At 37.3% G+C, this 16087-nt stretch overlaps 1 protein-coding gene across 2 annotated transcripts in view; it reads left to right on the top strand.

Moving 5' to 3' along the window:
• The window catches only part of napgb (N-ethylmaleimide-sensitive factor attachment protein, gamma b), a 39580-nt gene extending 24094 nt beyond the window's left edge, over positions 1–15486 (top strand). For both annotated transcript variants that reach the window (XM_039754761.1, XM_039754763.1), the window contains exons 11-12: positions 11650–11779; positions 12621–15486. In XM_039754761.1, coding sequence (XP_039610695.1) covers positions 11650–11779; positions 12621–12755 — 265 coding nt within the window. In that variant the 3' untranslated portion in view covers positions 12756–15486. The remainder of the gene's footprint in view (positions 1–11649; positions 11780–12620) is intronic.
• The last annotated feature ends 601 nt before the right edge of the window (positions 15487–16087 follow it).

Here is a 16087-nt window from a genome sequence, read left to right as displayed (position 1 = left end):
ATATGTGCTACCAAACATGCACAAGGTTCGAGCCGCATGTAGACGGACTTTTTGTTCTTCAAAGTCACCAAAGCGCCGTGCAAACTCAGTCGCGCTCAGTTTATCAGCAAAGTGCGATTTGGGAACACCGTAGTGACGACTTGGTTTAACATTACTTGGCAACAGGGAAAGTGGGGCAAGTGCATTTGTGTCTCCCATAAAAGCAGCTTCACTTGAAATCACTTTGTGATTGTGCACGGTAAAGCGTCCGCTGAAGTGTCAGATTCTTATTTAATTATTCTGCTTTCTGTATCTTCTGCATTGCATTCAGGTTACCCTGATGTTTTGTCTCATAGTGCCGTCTTAGATTAAATTCTGTAATTACAGCCACATTAGCTCCACAAATGAGACACACGGGTTCAGTAAACATATACTCAACCTCCCATCGGTTTTTAAAGGCTCTATTTTCAGAATGAACTTTTCTCTCAGCATCGCGTGAGCTAGCTTAATAAGTGTTCGCAAGGCAGCTGAAGCGCTGCATTATGGGATCTGTAGTTTATTGTGTTACCAGCGCTTCATATACCTGGGCCATTAATAACAATAATACAGTATATAAAATGATCTCGGGGCGGATATAATTACACGCCGGCCGGATGTGGCGTGGCCCTTGAGTTTGACAAATATGGACTAAATAGAACTTGAAAAGATATATTTTTTAAATGTGATCGCGCAATTCAGATAGAGTTGACGCAAGACTACAGCCTGCATCCTCCCTCGCTCTTACTTTTTACCGTTCATCTAATGAATACACTGAGTATGGCTTTACCAAAACAATCATTGATGGCTAATAAAGTATCCATTATTCGAGTATGTAGATCGGATATATATATACATATATATATACCCGCATCGCAGCGGAGAAGTAGTGTGTTAAAAAGCTAGAAAAGAAAAGGGAACATTTTAAAAATAACGTAACATGACTGTCAATATACAGTATTTGTTTTGTGAGTGTTACTGAGTGTTGCTGTCATCAAGGATTTGATTATCATTATTTCTTTCAATCAGGCTTCGTATTTGTAGGATGTGTTGTGTTCAAGTTACATTCCGTGTTTGTCAATCGCTGTAAAGATGACAGGTTTCTTTCATCGATTCGTTTCTTACTGCATCAATAAACAGCTCGTCTTCTTCTTTATCTGAGACCTGACACACTGCATGCACGGTTTTTTACACTATCTTCCTTTAGCGGGACATTGACTTTTTCCACCGTGTGCTTTGTTTCCGCAGTAGCTGGATTTATGAATATGCTTATCAGACGCTTCATATTTTTTGCTGCCTTTTCAATTGTGTAATTCGGTTTTTGTTCAGCGCTCTTTGGAACTGTTGCCTTTTATCTGTGCACTGCGTCAGTTCACGTGAGCCGCTCGGTGTACATGCATCGAAGGTTCCCAGCTGTGCTGGTGCCATCTCGCTATGTCCATGGCTGTATTTAATGTTACCTTAGTCCTGGCACTTAAAACTTTCTCTCGCAGTTTCGCTGAGTTTGTGTCAAACACCACCCTGACCATCTCACCTTCCTCTCCATAAGCACAGTCCTTAACCCGTGAATATTTAGTGGAGTTTGCTATTGGATTGCCGCTGACGGACGGCCTTATATGGGCAGGCACTAAATTACAAACGCCAGCGGCAGCCTGTCTATGAACTTAATTTAAAGTGTAGGTTTACATCGTGCTTTGTTTCCGAAGTAGCAGAACTCATGAATATGGTTGTATATGTCACTCGCTTCGCTTCTTATTGTTTCGCTGCCTTCTCAATTATATAATGCATGTTTTCTTCAGCGCTTTTGAGGTCTTCCTGGTTTTCTATGTACTGCGTGATTACGTGGGAGGCGTGATGATGTCACACGAAACTCCCCCGGCGTTGAAGCTCATCTCCATTACAGTAAATGGAGAAAACTGCTTCCAGTTATGACCATTACGCGTAGAATTTCGATATAAAACCTGCCCAACTTTTGTAAGGAAGCTGTAAGGAATGAACCTGCCAAATTTCAGCCTTCCACCCACACGGGAAGTTGGAGAATTAGTGATGAGTCAGTGAGTGAGTGAGTCAGTGAGTGAGTGAGTGAGGGCTTTGCCTTTTATTAGTATAGATCATCGTGAAGCAGAGCCTTACTGGAAATTTGAGGCGTTTCAGTTGAAATGGGAGATCAGAGGGTATTGCCAGGAATACATTCAGAGTGTGGCGCTCTGCTTTTTTTTGTATAGCTGCCTTCACACCGCTTCTCCGCTGCTTTATAAACGAACGCCATATAAGGCCATCGTTTTTCCTTGCTTCGCGGTTCTGTACTGTTTTATTGTTTGTTTATTACGATTCTTCTAGTTATTGTGTAGCTATTCGAGACTTACTTTACTGTTCAGGTACCCATTTCCTTGGCTTGTATGTTATTTTTTGTTCGTTTATTACGATTATAGATATTTATTGATTCCCTTCTTTAGCTGACTGCCTGCTCATATAAGACGCTCCGCTGGTTTTTTGTGAAACAGCCTTTACACAGCTTCTCCGTTGTTTTATAAACGAACAACATATAAAGCCATCACCTTGTCAATTGTGTAATGCGTTTTTTGAACAGGTTTGATGCATGGAAGTGATCACTCGTACTGCGTTCAGTCAGTTCACATGAGCTGCTCTCTTGTGTGATGTTGCGATGTCCACGGCTTTATTTAATGTTAGCTAAGACTCGGCACTTAAAAGTTCCTGGCTGCACTCGGTTGTAATATGACAAGCTCGCGAGCTCACTCTTGAGAATGCAACGTATAGTTGTCCAGGAGAAAAGCAATCTTGGCTGAAATCAATGGCATCGTTTTGTAGGGTCTGTCCCTGAGACTTATTACTTGTCATCGCGCAGCAGAGCCTTACTGGAAAATGGAGGCATCTGAATTAAAATGGGAGATCAGAGGGTATAAAGGGGAAGCGAGGAATACATTTGAGTGTGGAGAAACTCTAGAGACAGCGTGTGTATTAACTTGTGGATTTTTCTGTGAGTATTTGGTGGCAGTGTGACGAAGTTGCTTCCGCAAGACCGCGTTAGCTGTGGAGCTCAACTCGAGCATATTCTTTTCCTACCTTGTCAATTTGTAATGCGTTTTTGAACAGGTTTGATGCATGGAAGTGATCACTCATACTGCGTTCAGTCAGTTCACGTGAGCTGCTCTCTTGTGTGATGTTGTGATGTCCATGGCTTTATTTACAGTGACCAGATGTCCCGGTTTACCCGGGACAGTCCCTATTTTTGGATTCACCGTCCCGGCGTTTCCCCGAAAGATCAGGAAATGTCCCGGCCTGTGTCGTTTTGACAAAATGCGTACTTTTCCCTAGAGTCCTAGACCCCATTCAGTCTTTCTGATCCCAAATCATACTTTCTACCCATCATGACATCAGGCGGTTAGTCGACCTTCTTCTGAGTCTGATGCCTGCTGGTGGCTATTGTTTGTAGTATGGAAACGCGCGGAAGGCGAGAATGAGAAAGCGGACACATCGTCCGGATGGTATCGGCCATGCCTTGTGATACGACACGTTTTGGCTATGCTACGCTCTGAGCCAGGAATTATCTTATTATTCCTGCTCTGATCCTGATATAAGAGCTGATGCCTGATTCAGTCATTCACTCGTCAATACGGCGTTCGAGTTGAGCCGTTTTCACTGCAGTTAAAGCTTAAACTTAAAAGAGTTAAACTTGCCAATTTATTTTGTAGGACAAAATTGAAAGTGCTGACAAAGTTTTTTTTTACTTTCATTTTAGCTCTTTATTCTTTAAGTAAGTACTGCTGTACACACTTTACTGTATAGTCTTAAGTCTGCAGACTGTAGTCTCTGTAAATTTCGTCATAGTGGTGAATCTGATAATATTAATTTATTTATTAATTGTGAATGAATATTTGACACAAGTCTCAACAACATTTGCGGATGCTTGCCTGTTCCTTACACTTACAGCTGTATTTTACTTTGTTTTCCTTTAGTTTAGAGTGCAGAGTGACATTGCTTCTTCCCTTGCCTCTTTGGAATTTGGTTTGCTGTTTCTTCTTTTGAAGTCGGGACATGCACTAGCAGTAGCACATGTACATGGGATGCAATATTGTGAATGAAGCACGTTTATCCTGCAAGTGTAACTGACCTAATAATGTACACTAATGAGTTTATTTGCTCTTCAGGAAAGCGTGTCTTTCAGTCAATTTTTACGAACTGTTTTTGGCAAGATCTAGCCTGTAATTTCACAAAAAATAGCATACAATGGTATAGAACCCTTCTTTGAAAATGGGTATATGTTTGTGGTTTAATAATATGAGAGTTTCAAATGGAAGAAACTTCTTGCAGAATTAGATGCAGGAAACACGAAAATAGGCATTTCCATTATTAAAGTCTATCTGGTTTCTGGGGAGCTCCACCCGCCTGGTATCCCAGGTTGGCCCCAGAAAAATCTGGTCACTGTACTTTATTTAATGTTAGCTAAGACCCGGCACTTAAAAGTTTCGCTACAGCAATTTTAACTCCGTTACAAAAGTGATCCAAAGTCTCGTTTATACCTCGTGTCTTCTCATTAAACTTGTATCTCACGAATAAAGTATTGGCGTTTTCTTCAGTGCTCTTTGGGAGCTCTTCCTTCTTTCTACGCACTGTGGTCACAGTCAATTCCGCGTGATTACGTGGGAGGCGTGATGATGTGACACGCAGCTCCACCCCCCACGGCTATCGAGCTAACGTCCATTACAGTATATGGAGAAAAATAGGTTCCAGTTATGACCATTACGCGTAGAATTTCGAAATGAAACCTGTCCAACTTTTGTAAGTAAGCTGTAAGGAATGAGCCTGCCAAATTTCAGCCTTCTACCTACACGGGAAGTTGGAGAATTAGTGATGAGTGAGTCAGTGAGGGCTTTGCCTTTTATTAGTATAGATGTACAGGGCTTGAAATTCATATCTGAAATTGGGGCGGAATCCTGCCTTTTCAGTTTAATGCAGGTGGGAATTTTAGACAGCCAACAACATTTTTGGATCTTGCCTGTTCCTTACACTTGCTTATTTTACTTTTTTTCCTTTATTTTAATCGGTGACATTTCTTCTTCCCTTTTCCCCTTTTTGGTTTCTGTTTCTTCTTTAAGTGGGGCACACACGTAACATGACATGGGGTGCAATTTTGAAAGAAAAATTTATCCCAATTTAACTGACCTAATAATGTACACTAATGAGTTTATTTGCTCTTTAAAAGGGGGTTTTCAGTCAATTTTCGAACTTTTTGGGAAGATCTAGCCTGTAATTTCACAAAAATAGCATACAATGGATGAACCCCACTTTGAAAATGGGGATATTTTGTGGTTTAAAATAGAGTTTCAAATGGAAGAAACTCGTACAAATTAGATGCAGGAAAAAAAAAGGCTTTCCTTATTAAAGTTATCTGGTTTCTGGGGGCTCCCCCCGCCTGGTATAGGTTTAGAAAAAACGTCACTTCTTTATTTAATGTTAGCTAAGCCCCTTAAGTGTTAAAAAGCTAGAAAAGAAAAGGGAACATTTTAAAAATAACGTAACATGACTGTCAATATACAGTATTTGTTTTGTGAGTGTTACTGAGTGTTGCTGTCATCAAGGATTTGATTATCATTATTTCTTTCAATCAGGCTCGTATTTGTAGGATGTGTTGTGTTCAAGTTACATTCCGTGTTTGTCAATCGTTGTAAAGATGACAGGTTTCTTTCATCGATTCGTTTCTTACTGCATCAATAAACAGCTCGTCTTCTTCTTTATCTGAGACCTGACACACTGCATGCACGGTTTTTTTACACTGTCTTCCTTTAGCGGGACATTGACTTTTTCCACCGTGTGCTTTGTTTCGCAGTAGCTGGATTTATGAATATGCTTATCAGGCGCTTCATATTTTTGCTGCCTTTTCAATTGTGTAATTGGTTTTGTTCAGCGCTCTTTGGAACTGTTGCCTTTTATCTCTGCACCGCGTCAGTTCACGTGAGCCGCTCGGTGTACATGCAACGAAGGTTCCCAGCTGTGCTGGTGCCATCTCGTGCTATGTCCATGGCTGTATTTAATGTTACCTTAGTCCTGGCACTTAAAACTTTCTCTCGCAGTTTCGCTGAGTTTGTGTCAAACACCACCCTGACCATCTCATCTTCCTCTCCATAAGCACAGTCCTTAACCCGTGAATATTTAGTGGAGTTTGCTATTGGATTGCCGCTGACGGACGGCCTTATATGGGCAGGCACTAAATTACAAACGCCAGCGGCAGCCTGTCTATGAACTTAATTTAAAGTGTAGGTTTACATCGTGCTTTGTTTCCGCAGTAGCAGAACTCATGAATATGGTTGTATATGTCACTCGCCGCTTCTTATTGTTTAGCTGCCTTCTCAATTATATAATGCATGTTTTCTTCAGCGCTTTTTGAGGTCTTCCTGGTTTTCTATGTACTGCGTGATTACGTGGGAGGCGTGATGATGTCACACGAAACTCCGCCCCCACGGCGTTGAAGCTCATCTCCATTACAGTAAATGGAGAAAAACTGCTTCCAGTTATGACCATTACGCGTAGAATTTCGATATAAAACCTGCCCAACTTTTGTAAGGAAGCTGTAAGGAATGAACCTGCCAAATTTCAGCCTTCCACCCACACGGGAAGTTGGAGAATTAGTGATGAGTCAGTGAGTGAGTGAGTGAGTGAGTGAGTGAGTGAGTGAGGGCTTTGCCTTTTATTAGTATAGATCATCGTGAAGCAGAGCCTTACTGGAAATTTGAGGCGTTTCAGTTGAAATGGGAGATCAGAGGGTATTGCCAGGAATACATTCAGAGTGTGGCGCTCTGCTTTTTTTTGTATAGCTGCCTTCACACCGCTTCTCCGCTGCTTTATAAACGAACGCCATATAAGGCCATCGTTTTTCCTTGCTTCGCGGTTCTGTACTGTTTTATTGTTTGTTTATTACGATTCTTCTAGTTATTGTGTAGCTATTCGAGACTTACTTTACTGTTCAGGTACCCATTTCCTTGGCTTGTATGTTATTTTTTGTTCGTTTATTACGATTATAGATATTTATTGATTCCCTTCTTTAGCTGACTGCCTGCTCATATAAGACGCTCCGCTGGTTTTTTGTGAAACAGCCTTTACACAGCTTCTCCGTTGTTTTATAAACGAACAACATATAAAGCCATCACCTTGTCAATTGTGTAATGCGTTTTTTGAACAGGTTTGATGCATGGAAGTGATCACTCGTACTGCGTTCAGTCAGTTCACATGAGCTGCTCTCTTGTGTGATGTTGCGATGTCCACGGCTTTATTTAATGTTAGCTAAGACTCGGCACTTAAAAGTTCCTGGCTGCACTCCGGTTGTAATATGACGAAGCTGCGCGAGCTCACTCTTGAGAATGCAACGTATAGTTGTCCAGGAGAAAAGCAATCTTGGCTGAAATCAATGGCATCGTTTTGTAGGGTCTGTCCCTGAGACTTATTACTTGTCATCGCGCAGCAGAGCCTTACTGGAAAATGGAGGCATCTGAATTAAAATGGGAGATCAGAGGGTATAAAGGGGAAGCGAGGAATACATTTGAGTGTGGAGAAACTCTAGAGACAGCGTGTGTATTAACTTGTGGATTTTTCTGTGAGTATTTGGTGGCAGTGTGACGAAGTTGCTTCCATAAGACAGCGTTAGCTGTGGAGCTCAACTCGGAGCATATTCTTTTCCTACCTTGTCAATTGTGTAATGCGTTTTTTGAACAGGTTTGATGCATGGAAGTGATCACTCATACTGCGTTCAGTCAGTTCACGTGAGCTGCTCTCTTGTGTGATGTTGTGATGTCCATGGCTTTATTTACAGTGACCAGATGTCCCGGTTTACCCGGGACAGTCCCTATTTTTGGATTCACCGTCCCGGCGTTTCCCCGAAAGATCAGGAAATGTCCCGGCCTGTGTCGTTTTTGACAAAATGCGTACTTTTCCCTAGAGTCCTAGACCCCATTCAGTCTTTCTGATCCCAAATCATACTTTCTACCCATCATGACATCAGACGGTTAGTCGACCTTCTTCTGAGTCTGATGCCTGCTGGTGGCTATTGTTTGTAGTATGGAAACGCACGGAAGGCGAGAATGAGAAAGCGGACACATCGTCGGATGGTATCGGCCATGCCTTGTGATACGACACGTTTTGGCTATGCTACGCTCTGAGCCAGGAATTATCTTATTATTCCTGCTCTGATCCTGATATAAGAGCTGATGCCTGATTCAGTCATTCACTCGTCAATACGGCGTTCGAGTTGAGCCGTTTTCACTGCAGTTAAAGCTTAAACTTAAAAGAGTTAAACTTGCCAATTTATTTTGTAGGACAAAATTGAAAGTGCTGACAAAGTTTTTTTTTTTTTACTTTCATTTTAGCTCTTTATTCTTTAAGTAAGTACTGCTGTACACACTTTACTGTATAGTCTTAAGTCTGCAGACTGTAGTCTCTGTAAATTTCGTCATAGTGGTGAATCTGATAATATTAATTTATTTATTAATTGTGAATGAATATTTGACACAAGTCTCAACAACATTTGCGGATGCTTGCCTGTTCCTTACACTTACAGCTGTATTTTACTTTGTTTTCCTTTAGTTTAGAGTGCAGAGTGACATTGCTTCTTCCCTTGCCTCTTTGGAATTTGGTTTGCTGTTTCTTCTTTTGAAGTCGGGACATGCACTAGCAGTAGCACATGTACATGGGATGCAATATTGTGAATGAAGCACGTTTATCCTGCAAGTGTAACTGACCTAATAATGTACACTAATGAGTTTATTTGCTCTTCAGGAAAGCGTGTCTTTCAGTCAATTTTTACGAACTGTTTTTGGCAAGATCTAGCCTGTAATTTCACAAAAAATAGCATACAATGGTATAGAACCCTTCTTTGAAAATGGGTATATGTTTGTGGTTTAATAATATGAGAGTTTCAAATGGAAGAAACTCGTACAGAATTAGATGCAGGAAACACGAAAATAGGCATTTCCATTATTAAAGTCTATCTGGTTTCTGGGGAGCTCCACCCGCCTGGTATCCCAGGTTGGCCCCAGAAAAATCTGGTCACTGTACTTTATTTAATGTTAGCTAAGACCCGGCACTTAAAAGTTTCTCGCTACAGCAATTTTAACTCCGTTACAAAGTGATCCAAAGTCTCGTTTATACCTCGTGTCTTCTCATTAAACTTGTATCTCACGAATAAAGTATTCGGCGTTTTTCTTCAGTGCTCTTTGGGAGCTCTTCCTTCTTTTCTACGTACTGTGGTCACAGTCAATTCACGTGATTACGTGGGAGGCGTGATGATGTGACACGCAGCTCCACCCCCCACGGCTATCGAGCTAACGTCCATTACAGTATATGGAGAAAAATAGGTTCCAGTTATGACCATTACGCGTAGAATTTCGAAATGAAACCTGTCCAACTTTTGTAAGTAAGCTGTAAGGAATGAGCCTGCCAAATTTCAGCCTTCTACCTACACGGGAAGTTGGAGAATTAGTGATGAGTGAGTCAGTGAGGGCTTTGCCTTTTATTAGTATAGATGTACAGGGCTTGAAATTCATATCTGAAATTGGGGCGGAATCCTGCCTTTTCAGTTTAATGCAGGTGGGAATTTTAGACTCGGTGAGGGGAATAAAAATGTTTTGGCTTAAGTGGTCAAAAACCCACAGTTTAAAAAGTACTTTGGTTTTAGTATTTTAGGCAGACATTTTTTTATGTTACAACTTTTTCTTTCTGGTGTTTACAGTTTATACAATTTTGAGTGGGTAAAACTATTGGCCAGAAAAATAGTTTATTTCTGCTATGTTAACTTTATATAAATAATTGTTTAATTTTGCATGTTGGAATTTTCACTTATATTTAGCCAAAAAGCCAGACTTTCAGAAAAAAAATCAGGTAGTTTAAAATACTATATTCTAAGGAAAAAAATAAAAAAAACTTTCATTTTTTCATCCATACTATTCTGTATTTCCTGTCCGAGTATAATTTTCTGCAGCTTTAAGGCAGTTGATCAGTCAACCTTAAACTGTAAGTGTGTAATGCAGACTGATTATAGAGTGTGTGCACTAGGTTCGAATCCAGCACCTAATAGTCTGTGTAGAGTCTGCATGTTCTCCCTTTGTATCTGTGCTTTTCTTTTGTCCTTCAGTTTTTCACCCACATTCTTAAAGCCTCACAGGTTTGGTTAAATGGCTACAGTGTGGCTGTGTGCATGAGTGGACACTGTGATGGACTGGTACCCCGGAAAGGCTACTTCTCCCTGCGCCTTTGAATTGGAGTAAAATGGTTTGGGAATGCCTGTGACTAATAGTTCGCAAGTGAACACATTTGTTTTGAGATTACCATGACCTCTTCCCAAAACCAATCAACATTTCTGAAAAGCCATTCATATCATTTATATTAAAGTCCTCCTCTATATTCTGAAATGTCCTTCTTTTCATAGTTAGAGAACTTTCAGCTTTAGCCATACTACAGCTGAATTTCTTAAAATTAATCCTTGAGCAGTGTTAATCTTTTTGTTTCACTGACGTTACTTTTCACATTCACTTTTAAAAGGCAATCAGTACACCACAATCATTTTGAAGACATTATGATCAAGACCGTCTAATTTTAGTTGCAGTGCAGCCAAAACTTGGCAGTGTTCAGTTTATCAAATAAAAAGGAGCAAAATGAAATACAAATTCACTAATCAACATAAGTGAATTTGCTGAGTGTTTGTATTTATTTAGTGAAACAGTATACTTTAGCTTGTTTTTAAATTTAAGCATAAGAATTTTTAGTCCATTTTCTTCAAAGGCACATTTTAAACCAGGGCAGTGCGCACTGGTTAAGTCTTAAACTCCTGTGGTGGACCTGAGCAGCTCCATTGGACAGCTTATTGCCGAATTCTAAAGTGAAAAGCAACTGCGACAGGGAGGTAATATCCAATGCAATGTGAGCTTAGCAAAGCATAAACAAATAAAAAAATAATAATAATTCTTAAGCAATAAAGTAGGTTAAAAAAAAGACATGAAATATTATTGTAACAAGACTCATTGCTTACCAAATAAATGTGTAAGGAAATGAGCACATTAAAATTCTGGTTTGTGATAATTACTACATTTGTGTGGAAAACCTGCAATTCTTTGCCAGATTTCAAGCCCTGATGTAACGCATACATCAGAACAATAATTAAGCAGTCAAATACTTACTAAATCATGTAACACCAAAGCATCAGTAAGTGATTAGCAAGTTAAACAGCAATGAACTAAGGATTACCTTACCTTGAACTTTCTGTATAACAGCAAGTGAAGGGCTCAAAAATGACTGAGTAATTCGATGCATTTCACAATTTTGCTACAACTTTCTGCATATTCCACGGATACGGTAGTCATCTTCAACTGTTTTGAAAAATCATCTTTAAATGGTAACAATTCTGAAAAGAATAAAATTGTTTTAAATTGATTAAGTTAGTGCTTCTTTGTACTGTACTTTTAAAATTTGGTGGGGGTGGAAGGTGTTTGTTTTTTTCTTTGTTCAGTGCAAAAAAGTAATTCTGACTTGTATCTTTAGAAATTTCTTCAAAAGTCTTTTCATAAAATAATTTATTTTTATATTAAGAAATTTTAGTAGTGGTTCTATTTTTCTTTCTTTTGTTTTCAGTATACCTGGTTTCAGTGGTAGTGAAGACTGTGTTGCACTGGAGCAGCTTTTAGAAGGTTATGATCAGCAGGATGAAGACCAAGTCTTTTCTGTTTGCAACTCACCTTTAATTAAATACATGGACAATGATGTAAGTATTCAATGTGTATAACTAATGCAAAGGGGCCTTGAATACTTATCCTGGAAGCGTGCAGTGGGTGTAGGTTTTTACATTCCTGGCAGATTTTACATTTGTACTCTATTACTGCTGGTCGGGGACTGTACTTTTTTGCCTTCATTTGAATTTACTTGAGTTTATAGAGTTTATTGAGTCTTTTTTTATGCCAATAAAAGTTAAAAGCAAAGGTTAAAATAGCTTAAACAGCTGACGTGGTCCTATTAGCAGCTTAGTATATCATATGTGGCAGAATAAAAAAATCTTCAGAATGAAGTTCCTAATTGAAACATTGGCTGGAGCAAAAGCCTGAAGCCATTGTGCTTCTCCAGCAGCTATGCTTGCAGTCCGGTTATAAAATATAGGTTTTGGTTAATCATTTCTCTATTCAGTACAGAATTAGGCATTATAATTACAGTGCTTTTAGATAAATTCAGTAAAATAGTTATGTATGTACATGTCTGTTACTTGTTAAATTAGTTATGGTGACATGCAACTTTAGAATCTTGAATTTGATTTTGTATCTTATATGAAGTTAACTTATTGTCCTTGTTTTTTGTGAGAGGTCAAGGGAAACTTTATTCTACAGTTATACATATTTTGTCCATGTGTGTTACAAGTAATTAGATTGTCAAGATTGTTTTTTTATTATTAAATACCAAGTAGCCTGTAGACAACAACACTCTTCAGACCATTATTTATTTACCATATTTTAATGTTGTATTCAATTGTTTTAGAAACATTTGTGATCATACCGTTTATCAGTAAAGTTAAAGTGCAGCTGAAATTAATTTTGTTGTATTTTTAATGTTTACAGTATGCTAAGCTAGCTCTGAGTTTAAAAGTACCAGGAGGTGGGACAAAGAAGAAATCTCCTGTTACTCCCCAGGGTGTGGCCGGAACATCAAAGACAGAGGAAGATGATGATGAATATTCAGGGGGACTGTGCTAGTTGAAAATCTTAAATGTTGAAATAAAAAATGTGGGACTGTTCCTTAATCAGACTTTGTGCCATCAATGTGAAGGTCACGTGTTCAATTCTAATTTAAACCATATACTAACATGTATTTTTACACACAAATACATACTGTACTAAATTATATATAGTCTTTCTGCACTTAGTCCGCTATACCAAAAGCATGGGAAAAAAGAAAACTTAAAATAAACAATGCCTGCCTGCTAAATAAAAAATAAATATTTTTCATAAACATTGTGGACACATAAAATGTGTTGTGTAATAAGAATAAAATAGCCTTGGAGCATTAATAACATCTGTAAGGTTAGTAATGATACTTATAAGCTTGTTGTGGTTTTGAAATTATTAAACTGCTTAATAACTACGAATACTGAACATATTACTTTCTAGGCCTAAATATATTATTTTAAATGTTCATAAAAAGTAATAGCACAAACTGTATATTTCTATTTCCAAACTAACAAACTGATACTAAAGTTTATGTTAAAGATATTTATGTAATGCAGAAGGTCATCAATGTAGGTCTATAAATGCATTAGCAATTGGAAAAAAAAACAACTTAATACATTATTGGCAGAACTCAAGCAAAATTAATCAGCAAGCTTCAACAGGACCATGCCTGGATTTAAAAAAAAAAAAAAAAAAAAAGAAGAAGAAAAAACTGTTTACAGGTTTGCTATTCATGGGTTGAAGACTTAAAAATGACAACTAACTTTTTATGCAGGTCTGCAGTATTGCAATTAGAAAATAAAACATTTCAATATTTTAAATTATAAAAAGTCTTTCCAAGGGCTACATCAGATATTGCATAGCATAACATATATTTTACTATGTCTAATTTGATTTTGTTTTCTATTAATATTTTCGTCTACCTCCGATAAAAGTATTGTTTTGTGTCTCACATCAACACTAGCATTACAATGAAAACAAAATGTTTCATTAGTGAACACAGTCAGGCATCCTATAGTTACGTGCTCTAAGGGGACAACCTTCTATTGAGAATGACACAACTTAGAGAATGACACAACTTAGTGAGTGTTTTATTATCTTTTAATTTCCATCCTGCATAAATAATTTATTCGATACGTCTGATATATGCAGTGTTTCATCAAGCATCAACAAGTTTAGTTTTAGAAGCATTTTTACCTAATGCTTGTTTAAATTTGTTTTATCTGTTGTGTAAACATGCCATTTATTCAGATAACCAATGTGAAATGTAACTTCAGAGATTTGCTTCTGGTAACAACCAAAAAGTATTGGTGTTCCAGCATTTCCTATATGTCTATTCATCATTATAACTGAAGTTATTATTGTTAATTATTATCCTAATGTAATTAGTAATTACATGTATTTGGAAATCACTTCCTACAAATTGACCAATACTGTAGACCAATCTTGACCATGAAAAGTACTCCGTGTGTGTGTGTGTGTGTATATACATAATAAATTTTGTACATTATTCTTTTTTTCTCTCAAAAAAAGTTTGGCCCTTTAACTTCTTGTAGCAGTGACAACAAATACTATTTGTATTTGGCTCTCTTTGATGTCTCACTGTGCAATCAGTGTTCAGGAGCATCATTCAGTTCTATAATACTATATCGGCACTTTTGTGGTAATAGCAATTATCAAATAGTAACAGCTTTCAGGTTAAAGGGTTCTGCAAACGTGTAAAGGGAGTTACTACAGTAGAAAGTTGAAATACTGTAAATATCACACCAAACTGGGTCACTAACAAATGTCCATGTTATATGTATTACAGTGATTTTTATTCTTTTAAAGTTGTGTTGTGCTTCATAATAATTTGTATGGTTTGTACATACAGATATCTGTTTATGTAAGTGTACTTTGGAAAAGTAGCAAAAAGAAAAGAAATATCTAGATACAAACTGCTTGTTTGTTATTAGATTGCTTATTTTGGAAGATTGTAAAAAATAATATTTGGACAAAACAGCAATGCAGGTATAATTGTTGATTTTTAAAAAATATTTAAAGGATTGCAGAACCATATATTCTCAATTTGTATATGTAAATATTATATATTTTTTATTTGTTTTCATGTGGGGCTTTTTAAGTTTAATTTTCAATTGTATTGTTTGTGTTTATATTTGGTATGAAAATATTGTCTAAATCAATATTGCGATGTTTGGAAACCAAGCTTTTCTTATTTTGTAACCCTTAAAGTTTGGTGAGACCTTCATTGGAACAGTGCTATGAAAGTAGATATTAACTATTCAGAATAATATAATTTTGAATTAGCAGCAGAGTCCAGTATTGGCACCCTTGATAAAACAAATCAAAAAAATAAGCAGCACAGATAATTATGATAAAGTTTTGTGGTGAATTTTATTAATTTAAAACCATTTATTCTGAAATTAAATATAATGATGTTTCCTTTTTCGGGCAAAAAGCAAAGGTAATTATCTATGCTGCTTATTTTTTATGTCTTTTTTGTGTTTCTTGATCTAATTGTAGATAAACAATCAGTTGTACTACAATATATGCTATATAGCCTCCCAAGTGTTTATATTATTTAGTGATATATTATCAGAATGTTTACAGCTTATTTAAAACGTGTTTTCTTATAAATTGATTATTGTAAGTAAAATATTTAGTCTGGCAATTTTGTTTGTAACTTCATCATGATGAAAAGAATTAAACCTAGCATTAAGATTTCAGTTAAAAGGAAATAAAATACATTTCTATGGTGTATTATGAAAATTCATTTTAAAGTTAACCTGGTATGGGTGCACATTTTTCCGGCAGGTACAGTTCTTATCCCACTGCTTTTTGACCCAGTTTCAGTTCCTGGCTGATTGTTTTCATTGGGAAATTTGCATTTCTCCCGTCTGTGTACATATTCCTCATTTCAGTCATTTGTGCCCTGGAGCACACTTGCCTTACTTCTAGGTTTAGTTTATGCTTTGCATCTGTTGTGGTATCTATAGACTGTGGCACTCCATGAACCTACACTAGAAAAAAAATAGATTTACAAAATGTGTGAAATGTTTTATTTGTTCACACAATACAGCATATTTCAACACCACCAACCGTTCTTTAATTTACAAATTCCCAGTCTGAATCGTTTGTTTGTTTTTGCTTCATAAGTTTAAAGGCAATCCTTTCAAATTTGAAATTCTGATGGAATGTGACTTCTTTTTAGTCTGTATTTTTATTTCAAATTCACATGCTCTAACAGGTTTTATTTTAAATAAAATCTTAATTTATAGACATATCTTTTAAGTACTCATATCTGTTCTGGTAACTGCAAGTTTTCATGTATGAACAATGTTGCTCATTGTTACTGTACT

Source organism: Polypterus senegalus, chromosome 5, assembly GCF_016835505.1.
Source record: "Polypterus senegalus isolate Bchr_013 chromosome 5, ASM1683550v1, whole genome shotgun sequence".
NCBI lineage: Eukaryota > Metazoa > Chordata > Cladistia > Polypteriformes > Polypteridae > Polypterus > Polypterus senegalus.
The sequence above is the reverse complement of the archived record's forward strand: the minus strand, read 5'-3'. Positions and strand labels throughout refer to the sequence as shown.